The sequence below is a fragment of the Odontesthes bonariensis genome, chromosome 11, assembly GCF_027942865.1.
Source record: "Odontesthes bonariensis isolate fOdoBon6 chromosome 11, fOdoBon6.hap1, whole genome shotgun sequence".
Taxonomy (NCBI): Eukaryota; Metazoa; Chordata; class Actinopteri; order Atheriniformes; family Atherinopsidae; genus Odontesthes; species Odontesthes bonariensis.
This window is the reverse complement of record NC_134516.1, coordinates 29,458,237-29,474,628: the sequence shown is the minus strand read 5'-3', so window position 1 is coordinate 29,474,628 and position 16,392 is coordinate 29,458,237. Positions and strand designations below refer to the sequence as shown.

At 44.4% G+C, this 16,392-nt stretch overlaps 2 protein-coding genes and 2 pseudogenes across 2 annotated transcripts; 2 read left to right on the top strand and 2 right to left on the bottom strand.

Moving 5' to 3' along the window:
* Positions 1-1,156: 1,156 nt before the first annotated feature.
* Positions 1,157-2,222, bottom strand: LOC142391894 (cystatin-C-like). The gene is made up of 3 exons (XM_075478080.1): positions 1,952-2,222; positions 1,487-1,597; positions 1,157-1,292 (listed from the first exon to the last, which is right to left on the bottom strand). The coding sequence occupies exons 1-3, from the start codon at positions 2,150-2,152 to the stop codon at positions 1,218-1,220; spliced, it is 387 nt and encodes a 128-aa protein (XP_075334195.1). The 5' UTR covers positions 2,153-2,222; the 3' UTR covers positions 1,157-1,217.
* A 629-nt stretch (positions 2,223-2,851) lies between these two features.
* Positions 2,852-3,826, top strand: LOC142391240 (epoxide hydrolase 1-like; annotated as a pseudogene).
* Positions 3,827-9,222: 5,396 nt separating this feature from the next.
* LOC142391239 (epoxide hydrolase 1-like) lies at positions 9,223-13,101 on the bottom strand (annotated as a pseudogene).
* A 374-nt stretch (positions 13,102-13,475) lies between these two features.
* LOC142391238 (cystatin-C-like) lies at positions 13,476-15,887 on the top strand. Its single transcript, XM_075477012.1, has 4 exons — positions 13,476-13,855; positions 14,223-14,299; positions 15,273-15,315; positions 15,510-15,887. Exons 1-4 carry the CDS (start codon positions 13,655-13,657, stop codon positions 15,582-15,584), a joined length of 396 nt encoding a protein of 131 aa, XP_075333127.1. The 5' UTR covers positions 13,476-13,654; the 3' UTR covers positions 15,585-15,887.
* The last annotated feature ends 505 nt before the right edge of the window (positions 15,888-16,392 follow it).

Below are 16,392 nucleotides of genomic sequence, written 5' to 3'. Positions count from 1 at the left end.
CAGCAGCCAGTATCATGTTTTCCACCAGCAGTGTTTTCCAAGACAGAATAATGTCAGTTTGTTTAAAATGTTGCCAAAATAAACTATTACAATTACAACAAACGTCATCTCAGGGCACTTCAGTAATAAAGTCCAATTCAGGCCAATTTGAGTTTAATTCATTGTAATTATAATATAATTAATTCAATTCAGAATGAATCCAATTCATTCATACAGAGCAATTCAAAAACTATTTCCTCGCTAAGGAAACCAACAGATGGCACCGAACTTGCACTATTTCTAATTAGATATAACTTTTTAGTAGTTCTAAGATCATATCTTTCTGGTTTTATTTGCATTTTACAAAGAGTCCCGAGTAATTATGAAAGTGGGGTTTTAATTTGAAGAAAAAGCCTCAAAATAAAGTGATTTTTAGGAGTATGCAGGGAATCATTTCCATCTGATGAACAGTTAAGTTATATTAAACAATGGTCCGGATCTTTGCCGTTTCATCCTGGTTAGTGGATCTCACGCTCGCTCGCCCCTGGCATCCCTCCTTCTGCTTAGTGCATCTTAAATCAGGTTATCAGTGCTGGACTTGGAGTGACACCCTCCACGCATTGTGAGGAGCTTCCTGGCCTTGATGTCAGTGGCCTCCATTTTTTTCTTTGGCCAGATTAATAAACCATTGGGATACCTGAAGACTTGACAGGGTGTGTGTTGTTGACTCAGACTTTGTTTTTGCCCTATTCAGCTGACTCTCCAGGACCTGCCTTACTTTTTGTAGGAACTTAACACATGACTTGTGGTAAGAAAGAATTTCCCCAACCTGAATTGCTGACCAATGTTGGTGAAATCACACAATAATAGAGCAGAGCAAAAGCTGAATACCGGATTTACATATGTGACATGGATGCATTCATTAAAGCTCACAAGAAACTTTCATTTTGAAATTGTGCATGTTTTAATGAGCAATAATCAACAATTTGATACAGGGTGTTCTCTCATTCACCTTGATTATTTCTAAAGGCATTACAGAGGAGCTGTTCCTCCTAAAGACAATACATCTCTTTATTGCATAGTGTAAAGTTTGAAACATGTTAGTCCGCTTACAGGGAACTAACAAAGGAGGAAAAAGGATGCAGCACTTTGTGGTTCATCTGCACTGCCATTGACTATGGCTGAAATTTATTCTGCAAACCATGCCAATCTAGGTGATTTTCCACAAAGCTTTCTTTCTAGCATTTGGTGTCCAACAGCCTGATATCGCTCAACCCTGGGCGGCTCCACACAGTAAACGTGCACTGGTAAGGCTGAAAGAGACATTCAGAACACATTTAATGGGACTGAGATTGCATTAATAATGGTACAGATATTGATAGATTTAGAATACAATTAGACAACTCAACGGTATGACCGCTCAACACGAGGTCTGCTCTAGTGACAGAATACATGGGAATTACTCTTCCAAGAGCTCAAGTCTGAGCCTCTTTATGAGGTCATTTACCTGTGCATTCACCGGGCTTGAGGTGAGGTTACACTCTTCTTTGACAGCGTCCTTTCTGCAGCCGGTTTTTACCAGTTTCACAGTTATGACGTAATTCGTCCCTTCAACCACCTGTAAGGAGAAGTAGACACACAGAAATGCAGAATGTGTCACAATTCATTAATGAGGCACTACAGTGATACTCTGGTGGATTTCAAGTCAAATATGCGTGGCCAAGTGTGACTTTAGATGTCTGGGTGGGGTGACCGAGCCAAACTGTTACGTAACCCCTGACAACCAGTCAAGATGAACGGGCATGTTTAACTAAATATGGATAAAAATGGCATACCTTTGGCTATTTTATAAAATACGCTCCTTTAAGGAGCTGCACTGACTGCACGTCTAACTGTGTTTGACATTCTTTGATTCATGTGGGAAACACTCTGTTAAATCAAAAATACATCCACAGTTCAAAGCGGGACCTACCTGGGACTGAGCCCTGACCACCTCTGCCACTTTGTGGAGGTACATGTCGTTGGAGCGTCTGTTGTGTTGAACCACGGCGAAGTTCAGAGCATATTTGAACTCTTCGTCGTTGATATCTGCGTCGCTAAAGCCCCCCAGAATATCGCTCCACACAACGGCAAAAACGGCCGCAAGAAGGGGGAAAACAAGAGTCCACTGCATCTTTCTGCGGGTAAAACTTTATGGACACTAAACACCAAACAACAGGAACAACTAAATCACACCCGACGACGGCGCAGTTTTTATTGAAAACAACGACGTCACGGCGGCTCGGCACGCGGGAGTGGTGTGTCTCACAGCCAATCACCAATGTCTGCAACAGATGACAGGTGTCGTGCCAAAAAGTTATTGTCTGCCAGAATCTGATTCCCGGCCGCGGGAGCGCGCACAACAGCCCATTGAGCGGTAGCGCAAAAGCGTCTGCTTTTCTCTGAGTTAAACGGTCATAATATGGAGATACACACAACTGCATTCTAATGTAATTATAGCAAAAGCACGTGTCTTCAAAGAACAACGTTTGTTGTTCCGTAATTATTACAACTGTGGCCAAAAGAAGTGCATTTTGTAGCAGACAGACAATCACTTTTTGGCACAACCGGCAGAGAGACCCCCCCCCCCTTTTCTTTCTGCACCTTTTCCCGGTTGGATCACTCATATTTGGCGTTTTGACTGAGGTTAGGTTCGGAAACACCAACTCGAGACCCAACAGACACGTCAAGCGTGACAGCGAAGGTACGTCTAAACGCACCGTAACAAGAACTGTGGAAGCACTGTTTAGGAGATTAAACTTTTCCCAACCTCTGTCCTATTAGAGCGGGTCAAAAGTCACCCGTGAGCTCTCACATTGCTTTGAACGGCACGATGCAGAGGCTCCAGCTTTTGAAGTAAGAAGTGTTTTTACTAGTCATACTCAACTTTTAGAGCGACTTAAACAGATGTAATGGCACACAATGAGATTTTTCCTAAATAGTACCCCCCCTCCACACTCTGCAGGGACACTTTCCTTGGCCTGGACGTTGTGCAACAACAGCTTCTAATCGGGTCTGCTGTGGCAGCAGGGGGAATACTGGCTTATGCAGTGCACAGGAGGAGCAGGCCGAAAACTATCCCTTTGGGGAAGGGTGGTGGGGATCAGGAGAAAAGCCACAGTCAGAGGATGATAAAATATATCCATTTACAGTGCACACCTCAGATAAAGAGATCGAGGTGCTTTTACGTTTAAACTAACTTGATTACCTTTTAGATATGACAATAGAAAGTCTCTAATTCTGCCATGTGAAGCAGTCGGCACTTGTTTTTTTTTTTTTGTTGTTCTAACAGGACCTCCATGAGCGCATTGACAGAACCCGCTACAGCGACCCTTTAGAAGACAGCTGCTTCCAGTATGGATTCAACTCCACTTATCTCAAGAAAGTGGTGTCCTATTGGAGGACTGGAAAAAGCAGGTGGCGGTGCTTAACAAATATCCACACTTCAAAACCAAAATCGAAGGTGAAGCTCCTTGAGGAATAAACCAAAAAAAGTTTCAAGTTAAGAATTGGCCAAGAATGGCCCCACATGTTTTTCTGCCTTTGTTGGGGTGCAGGACTGGACGTGCACTTCATCCATGTACGCCCACCTTCCAGTGGGAATCATAGGGTTCTGCCATTCATGCATGTTCACGGCTGGCCAGGCTCCTTTTATGAGTTCTACAGGATCCTACCACTTCTGACACAAAACCATGATAGCGTAGCGTTTGAGGTCATAATCCCATCTCTCCCTGGCTACGGCTTCTCAGAAGCCCCTCATAAAAAAGGTAGATCATTCTAAATAAATGTAAACGCCTCTCAGCTTGGACTACGGTCAAATGAGTAATAAAATCTGACAGGTTATGTGCTGGAAGAGCCAAACTGAGGCCAGTTGTATGTTCATGGTCATGGCGTCCCTGAGTTTGTGGACTCCTGAGTTACTTTAGGAAGCAAACTGTGTGTGGAAGGACAGTGAAGCTATGAAACATAGGAAGCACACGTGGTTCTGCTTAAAGCCGTTTCATTTCCTCTGCAGAGGGCCGACAGAAGCGTGGCGTCCCAAACTGGGCCATGACCTCCTCTGAGTCCTTCGGCCGGGTGGAGGAGCTCAGAAAACATGCCGGCTGCGACCGGATCCAGGATCTGGCCGTGACCCGGAAGAGTAGAAGCGCAAACAGGAGCTCCAGTTTGTGAAGGTTCGATGCACAAGTACCGAGGTGTTTTTCAGTGGACCTCCACCAACTTTTTGGAAAGGAGATGAGAGATTCAGCAGACTGATGATGCTAAACAGATGGCTCAAAGATATGTGTGCTGCTCATTCAATGAACTTTATTGACAATTTCAACATCTTTTGGGGAGGCAGGCACCACTTTAAGGCAGATGGATTTCACGCAACACCTTCGGCTCTGCTACACTTACTCAGGCAAACTGCTCATTCAGGTGGATTCGAGTTCCCGAAAAATGGGAACTCCACCCACTTTGTCGGGAAGCAATCAACTTTGAGCAGCGCCAACGGCCCAGGGTAGAGGCGTGTTCAAGGTAGTGACGTGGTTGAACTGCCACTCAACCCATGGATTGTACACGGAAGTGCTTCATTCAATATCAACATGGAGCAGCGTCAAGCTTTTGACACTGCTGTAGATGCTGTAATGAAAGCGTTCGACGGGAGATTCTCGTTAAAAATCGAGCAAAGAACAGCCCTTGAATCATTTCTTGACAGGAAAGACGTTTTCGCCTTGCTCCCTACTGGCTTTGGTAAGAGTTTAATCTACCAGTTAGCCCCGCTGGTAGCTAAATCATATGTCAGAGGAAAGAGTGGTGTGATTGGCTTAAGCTTAGGCACAGCCTTTTCTGGCCACAACCAGTAGCAACCCGAGGGAGGCGGGTTGACCAGGCCATTTCGAATCGTATTCGTTATGGTCTTGGTCAGACCAGAATCTCGAAGAGATTTGAAAGTCTATGTTAATCAGGCTAACCTGCAACGTCATCAGCCTCACCCCAAGATAAGGAGTCTTCACCAGCCCCAACAGCCCAACAGGTGGAGTCTCCCCCAGCCCCAGTGGGAAACCCCCAGTGGGAATCCCCCCTAACATCCCACCTCATCCAGCCCCTCCCATTCCACCACGTCCATCACGTTGGAAACAACCCTCAAACAGAAGTGACCAAGCCCCCCCACCTCCTCTGAATCATCATATCTGTGAGTCTGACTGATATGTGCCGGGTCCAGGCTGTAATACTGATATCAAGAATGCTCTTCCCCAGATAAAGTCAGGGCCCTATGGAGTTCAGACAGCCTTTTCAATCCCTGTGATGACAGGTAACAGAAAAGTGGTCAAACTGGTGAGAAATAAAAAAGGTTCAGATAAATCTACCAATCTATTGAATATAGTGTGTCAACCACGAAACGCACCAGTATCACATGTTGTCTCCACGAGATTAGCCCTACTCAATATCAGATCACTAGCCAACAAATCCCTCTTAGTAAAAGACATGATCATGACCTATGGTCTAGACTTTTTATTTCTTAGTGAAACGTGGCTGACTGAATGTAGCTGTGATACCATTCAAATCTCAAATGTCATGGATACTATTGCACCTGTTAGAAATAAGATGATCTTGAGCAGAAAGCGAACACCATGGAGGAACACTATGATGGTAAAGGCCTTGAAAACAGAATGCAGGAAAGCAGAGCGTAAATGGCGAAAAACTAAACTTCAAATTCACCATGACCTCTACAAACAAAGTCTTTGTAATTTCAACCACGGGTTACTCCGGGCTAGACAGCAACACTTATCTGAAATGATTAATAAGAACATCAACAACACTCGTGCTCTGATTGCTATGGTTAATAAGCTGATAACCCCCCCAAAACAGATAGTTTCAGAACTCTGTTCCACAGAAAAATGCAATGAATTTGCTTGTTTTTTCAATGAAAAAATCAAATCTATAAGGCAACATAAATCAGCAAAATTAATAAAATGGCGCAATCCTTAAAACCACCTAGGAATCAATCAACTATGATGTCAGAATTCAATACAGTTGACCAAAAAACCATAGAAGAAACAGTCCAGCATCTTAAACCATCAACATCCTGTCTTGACACAATGCCATCTGACTTCTTTAAAACTATTGTAAACTCTGTCCAAACAGATTTCCAGCAAATAATAAACTGCTCACTTCAATCAGGCACGTTTCCTAAACCCTTAAAATTAGCTGCCATCAAGCCACTCCTAAAAAAGACAACATTGGATGCTTCCATTTTAACCAACTACAGACCCATCTCAAATATTCCTTTTATAGCCAAGATTGTTGAGAAAGTGTTTTTTAATCAACTCAGTAACATCTTGAACTCCAGTGGACTCCTTGACAAATTTCAGTCAGGCTTCCGACCTCACCACAGTACAGAAACGGCTCTTATTAAAGTGTTAAATGACATAAGGTTGAACACTGACTCAGGCAAGGTGTCAGTTCTGGTATTGTTGGATCTCAGCGCTGCATTTGACACTGTGGATCACAGTATACTGCTGAACAGGTTGGAAACCTGGGCAGGACTCAGCGGGACAATCCTAGAATGGTTCAGGTCCTACTTGGAGGAGCGGAGTTATTTTGTGACCATTGGAAGCAATCAATCTGATCGAGTGGCTATGACATGTGGAGTTCCTCAGGGGTCAGTTCTTGGACCCCTTCTGTTCACTCTATACATGCTGCCTCTGGGTCAAATTCTGAAGAACTCTAAAGTCAACTACCACAGCTATGCAGATGACACACAGATATATCTCGCACTGTCTCCAGATGACTGTCTCCATACGCCGCTTTGTTAAAATTACAAAGACTTTGTTTGTAGAGGTCATGGTGAATTTGAAGTTTAGTTTTTCGCCATTTACGCTCTGCTTTCCTGCATTCTGTTTTCAAGGCCTTTACCATCATAGTGTTCCTCCATGGTGTTCGCTTTCTGCTCAAGATCATCTTATTTTTAACAGGTGCAATAGTATCCATGACATTTGAGATTTTCAAGTTAAAGTTATCTAAGAGTTCATCAACTGTCTCTGCACTCGCAGTTGATGACATAGCTATAACTTCCATAAACTTAGCACTGGTATTCTCATTTATGTACCTTTTTCTAACAGACACATGGATTAACTGAATGTTTGGAGTTAACTGTAAGTCAGAGAACACACAGAAATGATCAGAGAGCGCTGAGTCCTTGATATCAACAGAAGAAACGTCAACACCTTTAGAGATAACCAGATCCAGTGTGTGGCCTCGAGTATGTGTGGGTCCATTCACATATTGATGGAGGCCAAAAGTGTCAAGTAGTGTCAAAAAGTTATAATCAGTGCAGATAACTGACAGCAGTTCAGCAAACTCATCAAAGAAAGTTCCTGGGTATCTTGGTGGTCTATAAATGATTAGGAAGATAACTTTTGGATCTCCCTTTACTAAAAAACAGAGATATTCAAACGAGCTAAAATCACCAAGTAAAATTTCTTTGCACTGAAAGACTGATTTAAAAATGGCGGTCACTCCCCCACCCTTCTTACCACTTCGACACTTAATGATAAAACTGAAATTTGTTGGTGCTGCCTCATTGAGAATGGTATCACAGCTACATTCAGTCAGCCATGTTTCACTAAGAAATAAAAAGTCTAGATTATAGGTCATGATCACGTCATTTAGACTAGACTAGACTGCTGGGGGGCCTCATCTGTCACACCTTTCCTCACTTTACTCTCTTTATGTATATGTGATATTATTGTGGTCATTAACTCGTGTTTCCCTGTTCCAACAGATATCCTTTGAATGGTGTTACAGTGCCGCCGCCGCTGCGGCCCTCCCCCCCTTTCTGTCTTCTCAAACCCCAGCTGGTCGAGGCGGATGGCCACCTTTCCTGAGTCTGGTTCTGCCAGAGGTTTCTTCCTGTTAATAGGGAGTCGTTTCTCTCCACAGTCGCCTCAGGCACGCTCAGGCCGGGAGATTGGACCGAAAAACAAAAAGTTTTCAGTGCAATCTGTTGGTTTTCTTAGCAAGGAAATTGTTTTTGAATTGGCTCTATATGAACGAATTGGATTATTTTATGAATTATGATTATTATTAATTAATTGAATTCCAATTGGCTTGAATTGGACTTACTATCTAAGTGCCTTGAGATGACATTTGTTGTATTTGGCGCTATATAAATAAAAATGAATTGAATTGAATTGAATTTACTAAGAGGGATTTGTTGGCTAGTGATCTGATATTGGGTAAGGCTAATCTCGTGGAGACAACAGGTGATACTGGTGCGTTTCGGGGTTGACACACTATATTCAATAGATTGGTAGATTTATCTGAACCTTTTTTATTTCTCACCAGTTTGACCACTTTTCTGTTTCCTGTCATCACAGGGATTGAAAAGGCTGTCTGAACTCCATAGGGCCCTGACTTTATCTGGGGAAGAGCATTCTTGATATCAGTATTACAGCCTGGACCCGGCACATATCAGACAGACTCACAGATATGATGATTCAGAGGAGGTGGGGGGGCTTGGTCACTTCTGTTTGAGGGCTGTTTCCAACGTGATGGACGTGGTGGAATGGGAGGGGCTGGATGAGGTGGGATGTTAGGGGGGAAGAATATGGGATTTTGGTGTGGTGTCAATGGTATTCTAATATTGAGAAAGCTCCAGAAGTGAGCCACTCCAGACTGAGTGGAGAGTGCTGGGGGCTGGGTGGGGTCCGGGGGGGGGCGAACGCTGGGGGTTTCCCACTGGGGCTGGGGGAGACTCCACCTGTTGGACTGCCGGGGCTGGTGAAGACTCCTTATCTTGGGGTGAGGCTGATGACGTTGCAGGTACTTTCTGGATCTGCTGTCCTCCATGGTCAGTCCTTGTCTCAGCGCCCTCACCAGAGCATTGTCCTATCTGTCCTTTTGGATCATTTTGTCCTGTCTCGTCCTTGATAGGGGCTGCTGGTGTGTGACGCAGAGAGTAAAAAATGTTGGAGCTTAGCAACTGAACTCCTGACTTGTTAAGGTGAAATCCATCTGCCTTAAAGAGGTGCCTGCGTCCCCAAAAGATGTTGAAATTGTCAATAAAGTTCATTGAATGAGCAGCACACATGTCTTTGAGCCATCTGTTTAGCATCATCAGTCTGCTGAATCTCTCATCTCTGTTGGTGGAGGTCCACTGAAAAACACCTCGGTACTTGTGCATCGAACCTACACAAACTGAAGCTCCCGTTTGTGTTTCTACTCTTCCGGGTCACGGACTCCGTATCCGAGTCCGTCTGCGGAGGGAAAGCGAGCCCAAAAGATTCTGTCCAGATCCTCGATCCGGTCGCAGCCGGCATGTTTTCTGAGCTCCTCCACCCGGCCGAAGGAGTCAGAGGAGGTCATGGCCCAGTTTGGGACGTCACGCTTCTTTCGGCCCTCTGCAGAGGAAATGAAACGGCTATATTAAGCAGAACCACGTGTGCTTCCTATGCTTCATAGCTTCACTGTCCTTCCACACACAGTTTGCTGCTTCTTTGCATTTTGTAAAGTTAATTCAAATTCAATTCAAATTCAAATTCAAAAATACTTTATTTATCCCAGAGGGAAATTAAATGTTGATGTAGCTCAATTAAATCAAGGAGTTATTATAGATGCTGATGGCTGTGGGCAGGAAAGATTTCCTGTAGCGGTCAGTTTTGCATCCAAACTGAAGAAGCCTTTGACTGAAGAGACTCTGTTTTCCGATAACAGTCTCACGGAGAGGATGTTCAGGGTTGTCCATAATTCTCTTGATTTTATGCAAAATCCTTCTTTGCATTATTGTCTCCAGATTCCACAGTCGTCCCCAGAACAGAACCAGCCTACCTTATCAAGTTGTTGAGTCTTTTTAGGTCCCTGGTTCTGATGCTGCTGCCCCAACAGATGACGCAAGAGGAAATGACGCTCTCAACAACAGACTTGTAGAAGATCTGCAACATCTTGTTGCAAACCTTGAAGGACCTTAGCTTCCTCAAGAAGTACAGTCTGCTCTGTCCTTTCTTGTAGATGGCTTCACTGTTGTGTCTCCAGTCCAGTCTGTTGTCCACATGAACACCAAGGTATTTATATTCCTCAACCACCTCCACTTCTTCTCCCATGATGGAAACAGGGTTTGATCTGACCCTGTTTCTCCTGAAATCTACAATCATCTCCTTTGTTTTGTTAACATTCAAGATGAGATGATTGTTCCCACACCATGCCACAAAGTGGTCCACCAGCTCTCTGTACTCAGCTTCTGGTCCATCTCTGATACACCCGACAACTGCAGAGTCATCTGAATATTTCTGTAGATGACAGGAGTCTGACTTGTACTGGAAGTCTGAAGTGTACAGAGTGAAAAGGAATGGTGAGAGTACAGTCCCCTGTGGTGCTCCTGTGCTGCTGATCACCTGGTTAGACACACAATTCTTCAGTCTGACAAACTGTGGTCTGTTTGTCAGGTAGTCATTAATCCAGGTGATTGTTGAGGCCTCCACCTGAGTCTTCTGGAGTTTCAGACGAAGCAGATCAGGCTGGATTGTGTTAAATGCACTGGAGAAATCAAAGAACATGATCCTCACAGTGCTGCCTGCTTTGTCCAGATGACAGTGGGTTTGTTGAAGCAGGTGTATGATAGCGTCTTCAACTCCAACTCCATGGCGATAAGCAAACTGCAGGGGGTCCTGATATGTGCTGGTTTGCTTACACAGGTGGGTCAACAGGAGTCTCTCCAGGACCTTCATGATGTGGGATGTCAGGGCAACAGGTCTGTAGTCATTGATGTCTGAAGGATGAGTTTTCTTTGGTACCGGAACCAGACAGGATGTCTTCCACAACAGTGGTACCTTCTCTTGGGTCAAGCTAAGGTTGAAAAGGTGTTGCAGAATTCCACAGAGCTGCTCTGCACAGGCCTTCAGGACTCGGGGGCTGACACCATCTGGACCTACAGCCTTGTTCCGGTTCAGTCTCTCCAACTGCCTCTTCACCTGACTTCTAGAAACAGAAAAGTGGGAGGGGGAGGCAAAGGGGACAGCAGCATCTCCTGATTGGGTTGAAGACAAACTAGTGGAAGCAGAAGAATCCATGACTGAGGTGGAGGTGGAGATGTTACAGGAAAGCTGTGGGTCAGAGGAGGGTGGGATGTCTCTTTGGCTGGGAACAGGAGGGGAGGATGGTGAGCTTGTTCCTGAACTGAACCTGTTAAAGAATGTGTTCAGCTCATTTGCTCTGTCCAGACTTCCATCCATCTGATCCTCCCTCTGCTTGAGGCCTGTGATCTTCTTCATTCCTGACCACACATTTCTGATATTGTTCCTCTGCAGTTTACTCTCAACCTTCTTTCTATACACCTCCTTGCTCTCTCTGATCTTGACTTTGAGCTGCTTCTGTATACTCCTCAGTAACTCCCTGTCTCGCTCCCTAAAGGCTCTTTTTTTCCTGTTCAATAGTTCCTTCGGCTCACTGGTGATCCAGGGTTTGTTATTAGGGAAGCATCTCACTGTTCTGGTGGGGATGGTGTTGTCCACACAGAAGTTTATATAGTCAGTCACACACTCAGTCATGGTATTAATGCCATTATTAATATATGACCAAGATGAGACAATTTACCCAAAACAGCTCAAATCTAATCTGCTGATATTTGTTATAGTTCTTTTTTACAACCAAATACTCAGACTCAGCTGTGTGGACCCCACTCTCCTCTGCACCTGAAACACGGCAGCACAAGCATCAGTTCCTCCTGTTTAGATCCAGTTACTGGGATGAAAATACAATGCTGACTGACAATCTTTCAGTCAAGATATGATGTGTCACAACTGCAAGAAGTACGTCTTATTCTATAAATTGTAAATGAATCAGGGAGGATCCAAGCTTCCTAAAGTAACTCAGGAGTCCACAAACTCAGGGACGCCATGACCATGAACATACAACTGGCCTCAGTTTGGCTCTTCCAGCACATAACCTGTCAGATTTTATTACTCATTTGACCGTAGTCCAAGCTGAGAGGTGTTTACATTTATTTAGAATGATCTACCTTTTTTATGAGGGGCTTCTGAGAAGCCGTAGCCAGGGAGAGATGGGATTATGACCTCAAACGCTACGCTATCATGGTTTTGTGTCAGAAGTGGTAGGATCCTGTAGAACTCATAAAAGGAGCCTGGCCAGCCGTGAACATGCATGAATGGCAGAACCCTCTGATTCCCACTGGAAGGTGGGCGTACATGGATGAAGTGCACGTCCAGTCCTGCACCACAACAAAGGCAGAAAAACATGTGGGGCCATTCTTGGCCAATTCTTAACATGAAACTTTTTTTGGTTTATTCCTCAAGGAGCTTCACCTTCGATTTTGGTTTTGAAGTGTGGATATTTGTTAAGCACCGCCACCTGCTTTTTCCAGTCCTCCAATAGGACACCACTTTCTTGAGATAAGTGGAGTTGAATCCATACTGGAAGCAGATGTCTTCTAAAGGGTCGCTGTAGCGGGTTCTGTCAATGCGCTCATGGAGGTCCTGTTAGAACAAAAAAAAAAAAAAAAAACAAGTGCCGACTGCTTCACATGGCAGAATTAGAGACTTTCTATTGTCATATCTAAAAGGTAATCAAGTTAGTTTAAACGTAAAACCACCTCGATCTCTTTATCTGAGGTGTGCACTGTAAATGGATATATTTTATCATCCTCTGACTGTGGCTTTTCTCCTGATCCCCACCACCCTTCCCCAAAGGGATCGTTTTCGGCCTGCTCCTCCTGTGCACTGCATAAGCCAGTATTCCCCCTGCTGCCACAGCAGACCCGATTAGAAGCTGTTGTTGCACAACGTCCAGGCCAAAGAAAGTGTCCCTGCAGAGTGTGGAGGGGGGGTACTATTTAGGAAAAATCTCATTGTGTGCCATTACATCTGTTTAAGTCGCTCTAAAAGTTGAGTATGACTAGTAAAAACACTTCTTACTTCAAAAGCTGGAGCCTCTGCATCGTGCCGTTCAAAGCAATGTGAGAGCTCACGGGTGACTTTTGACCCGCTCTAATAGGACAGAGGTTGGGAAAAGTTTAATCTCCTAAACAGTGCTTCCACAGTTTTTGTTACGGTGCGTTTAGACGTACCTTCGCTGTCACGCTTGACGTGTTTGTTGGGTCTCGAGCTGGTGTTTCCAAACTTAACCTCAGTCAAAACGCCAAATATGAGTGATCCAACCGGGAAAAGGTGCAGAAAGAAAAGGGAGGGGGGGGGGGGGGGGGGGGGGGAACTCTCTGCCGGTTGTGCCAAAAAGTGATTGTCTGTCTGCTACAAAATGCACTTCTTTTGGCCACAGTTGTAATAATTACGGAACAACAAACGTTGTTCTTTGAAGACACGTGCTTTTGCTATAATTACATTAGAATGCAGTTGTGTGTACCGTTTAACTCAGAGAAAAGCAGACGCTTTTGCGCTACCGCTCAATGGGCTGCTGTGCGCGCTCCCGCGGCTGGGAATCAGATTCTGGCAGACAATAACTTTTTGGCACGACACCTGTCATCTGTTGCAGACATTGGTGATTGGCTGTGAGACACACCACTCCCGCGTGCCGAGCCGCCGTGACGTCGTTGTTTTCAATAAAAACTGCGCCGTCGTCGGGTGTGATTTAGTTGTTCCTGTTGTTTGGTGTTTAGTGTCTGTAAAGTTTTACCCGCAGAACGATGCAGTGGACTCTTGTTTTCCCCCTTCTTGCGGCCGTTTTTGCCGTTGTGTGGAGCAATATTCTGGGGGGCTTTAGCGACGCAGATATCAACGACGAAGAGTTCAAATATGCTCTGAACTTCGCCGTGGTCCAACACAACAGACGCTCCAACGACATTTACCTCCACAATGTGGCAGAGGTGGTCAGGGCTCAGTCCCAGGTAGGTCCCGCTTTGAACTGTGGATGTATTTTTGATTTAACAGAGTGTTTCCCACATGAATCAAAGAATGTCAAACACAGTTAGACGTGCAGTCAGTGCAGCTCCTTAAGGCTTTTTGCTCAACTACCGTATTTTATAAAATAGCCAAAGGTATGCCATTTTTATCCATATTTAGTTAAACATGCCCGTTCATCTTGACTGGTTGTCAGGGGTTACGTAACAGTTTGGCTCGGTCACCCCACCCAGACATCTAAAGTCACACTTGGCCACGCATATTTGACTTGAAATCCACCATAGTATCACTGTAGTGCCTCATTAATGAATTGTGACATATTCTGCATTTCTGTGTGTCTACTTCTCCTTACAGGTGGTTGCTGGGACGAATTACGTCATAACTGTGAAACTGGTAAAAAACGGCTGCAGAAAGGACGCTGTCAATGAAGAGTGTTAGCCTGGCTGACGTGTCCACATCTCGATGAGATGGTGGTCTGGGAACTAGGTGTGCATTTTCTCGTATTTGAGGCGTGGTTTACGAATGCCTAGAGCCGTTTATTGGGCGCTACGAATGTCTATCAAATGAGGTCAGGTTCTTCCCATGCTGCTTTGCGCGCAATTCATAGCCAATTGTATCACTTATACCAGATGACGACAGAAATTCGACGAGGAAGAAGAAAAAAATGGAAAATAAAAGTAAACTCGCGCTCTAAGCTACTTAAATTGACAACAAAGTAGGCCTATATGCTATATTCTACATGAATTTTTATGTTGTAGAGTTGTGAATTTATTTTAATAATGGAGAAATTGAGCAGCCTTGCTTTGTTGTCTACAGTAGTAGATCAACCCTCATCTTACTTTGAAGCTCCCAGAAGTGACGTCGACGTAGCTTTAGCAGCAGAAAAGCTATCAGGCTTGTGTTGATGATAATAATAAACTCCTGGACTATGTACAAACTTCCAAATGCATCGTTTTGTGAGTACAGACCATATTTGTACTACTGTAGAAGTTTGGTGTCATGACATGTGATTTTAGTGTGGTAATTTTGGAGATACTGCCAGGGTCCGTTAGCGCTTGTACTAAGCTATTCGGGATAACTCAGTAACTCAGCTGATGTGTTCAGCCAATATCGGAAAAACTTGGGGTGGGCTACTTGGCTGGATGTCACGGTTCAAATGACCCCAGGGTGAATCTACTCCGAAACACTTTCTAAGGCTGCATTGAACGGAAACGTTGTGCCCGCTGTCATGTTGGATTAACACTCTACAAGCCTCGGTGTAGCGCATGGACGTCGTCATCGTCTTGCTGCCCCCCCCCGTTCTGTGATTGGTTCCCAAACTCTGGCAAAAATAAGGGCGGTGGTTTCCAGGCTGACTTTGCAGTGAGAATGAAATCGAGCGCAAAGCAGCATGGGAATTCCCAGGCTAGAAGAGTGTAACCTCACCTCAAGCCCGGTGAATGCACAGGTAAATGACCTCATAAAGAGGCTCAGACTTGAGCTCTTGGAAGAGTAATTCCCATGTATTCTGTCACTAGAGCAGACCTCGTGTTGAGCGGTCATACCGTTGAGTTGTCTAATTTTATTCTAAATCTATCAATATCTGTACCATTATTAATGTAATCTCAGTCCCATTAATTGTGTTCTGAATGTCTCTTTCAGCCTTACCAGTGCACGTTTACTGTGTGGAGCCGCCCATGGTTGAGCGATATCAGGCTGTTGGACACCAAATGCTAGAAAGAAAGCTTTGTGGAAAATCACCTAGATTGGCATGGTTTGCAGAATAAATTTCAGCCATAGTCAAATGTATTTTCCTGCAGATGAACCACAAAGTGCTGCGTCCTTTTTCCTCCTCTGTTAGTTCCCTTTAAGCGGACTTACATGTTTCAAACTTTACACTATGCAATAAAGAGATGTATTGTCTTTAGGAGGAACAGCTCCTCTGTAATGCCTTTAGAACTAATCAAGGTGAATGAGAGAACACCCTGTATCAAATTGTTGATTATTGCTCATTAAAACCTGCACAATTTTAAAATGAAAGTTTCTTGTGAGCTTTTATGAATGCATCCATGTCACACATGTAAATCCGGTATTCAGCTTTTGCTCTGCTCTATTATTGTGTGATTTCACCAACATTGGTCAGCAATTCAGGTTGGGGAAATTCTTTCTTACCACAAGTCATGTGTTAAGTTCCTACAAAAAGTAAGGCAGGTCCTGGAGAGTCAGCTGAATAGGGGAAAAACAAAGTCTGAGTCAACAACACACACCCTGTCAAGTCTTCAGGTATCCCAATGGTTTAATAATCTGGCCAAAGAAAAAGATGGAGGCCACTGACATCAAGGCCAGGAAGCTCCTCACAATGCGTGGAGGGTGTCACTCCAAGTCCAGCACTGATAACCTGATTTAAGATGCACTAAGCAGAAGGAGGGATGCCAGGGGCGAGCGAGCGTGAGATCCACTAACCAGGATGAAACGGCAAAGATCCGAACCATTGTTTAATATAACTGAACTGTTCATTAGATGGAAATGATTCCCTGCATACTCC